General features: G+C 31.7%; 1 protein-coding gene across 1 annotated transcript in view; it reads right to left on the reverse strand.

Annotated features, from left to right (window-relative positions):
* Positions 1-1,125: 1,125 nt before the first annotated feature.
* Positions 1,126-1,197, reverse strand: part of EMH_0036180 (uncharacterized protein) — a gene marked incomplete at both ends in the record, with an annotated part of 2,709 nt that continues 2,637 nt past the window's right edge. The window contains one exon of the mRNA XM_013495062.1: positions 1,126-1,185. Coding sequence (XP_013350516.1) covers positions 1,126-1,185 — 60 coding nt within the window. The remainder of the gene's footprint in view (positions 1,186-1,197) is intronic.

Genomic DNA, 1,197 nt, shown 5'->3' on the forward strand with positions numbered 1-1,197 from the left:
GGAAAACACCAAAAGGGTTTAGGGTTTAGGGTTTAGGGTTTAGGGTATGAGCAGTGCAAGCGATATGAACACGAAAGGGGCTAGGGTTTCGGGTGTGTATGCGGACTGCAGCTTTTATTAATATTGTTAGGGTTTAGGGTTTAAGGGTTAGGGTTTAGGGTTTAGGGTTTAGGGTTGTGTAATGAGTGCAATCTGATATGAATTCATCTTTTTTGCATTTCAGGTTGATAAGAACGACAGCACCAAAGATATCCGCAAAAGTTTGTCTAAAAGTATTAAACAAATAAATTAAATTAAATTAAAATATACATTAAACAATTATATTAAATTAAAACAAAAACTGAATTTGAACACGAAATTGAACTGAAACGGAAGTTGAATTATGAGATCAATCTGAACGGTTTTTATGAAACGCAGTGAAAACAAAAACTAATCGATAAAATTAAACGAAATTAAAACAAATATTAAACAATAATATTAAATTAAATTAAAACAAATTAAATTAAAACAAAAAAATTGATGAAAAAAGAAAAAGACGTACCGCAACAAGCAAAGCTCTGACGCTTTCCCTTCAACTAAAGACTGAGCAACCGCCATTTCACTAACCTAACAAATCCAAACAGAAAGCAGAAGAAATATATAAAATATAAACATAAAATATAAAAACATGTATAATACTACACATATATATGTAAACATAAACAAAATATACAAGAAACGTGCAAAATATTTCACATTTCATGTATGTGTAGTATATATATGTTCAACGCATAGGGAATCTATAAAATATATGAAATATGTATATATATCATACATAATCTATAATGTATATACAAAACATATACAATACATATTACCTATTATCTCTCCGTATAACAACCCATAGTTATATGCTGATTACATACATGAACGATAGCAAGTATGATCGCATGCAGGATAAGATATAATACAGTTTTCAGTATTTCATGAACTTTTGCATGCATTTTTTGCATGCATTGGTGCATGCATGTCTCACTGTAACATCAGCCCCAAGCCGCGTACACAGTCTTCTGAAGGGTAAATTCCCAACGGTTGTAAGAGGAGCTAAGAAAGTTTTTCCTTTGACTTTCTGTGTAAATCTTCGTCTCACTTCTTCATCATCCAAGTCATCAACTGATGAAATACCCACTGCTCCCACTCCCTTTGCTGCAAATGCAA

This window comes from Eimeria mitis, genomic scaffold, assembly GCF_000499745.2.
Source record: "Eimeria mitis Houghton genomic scaffold, Emh_scaff1401, whole genome shotgun sequence".
NCBI classification, from domain to species: domain Eukaryota; phylum Apicomplexa; class Conoidasida; order Eucoccidiorida; family Eimeriidae; genus Eimeria; species Eimeria mitis.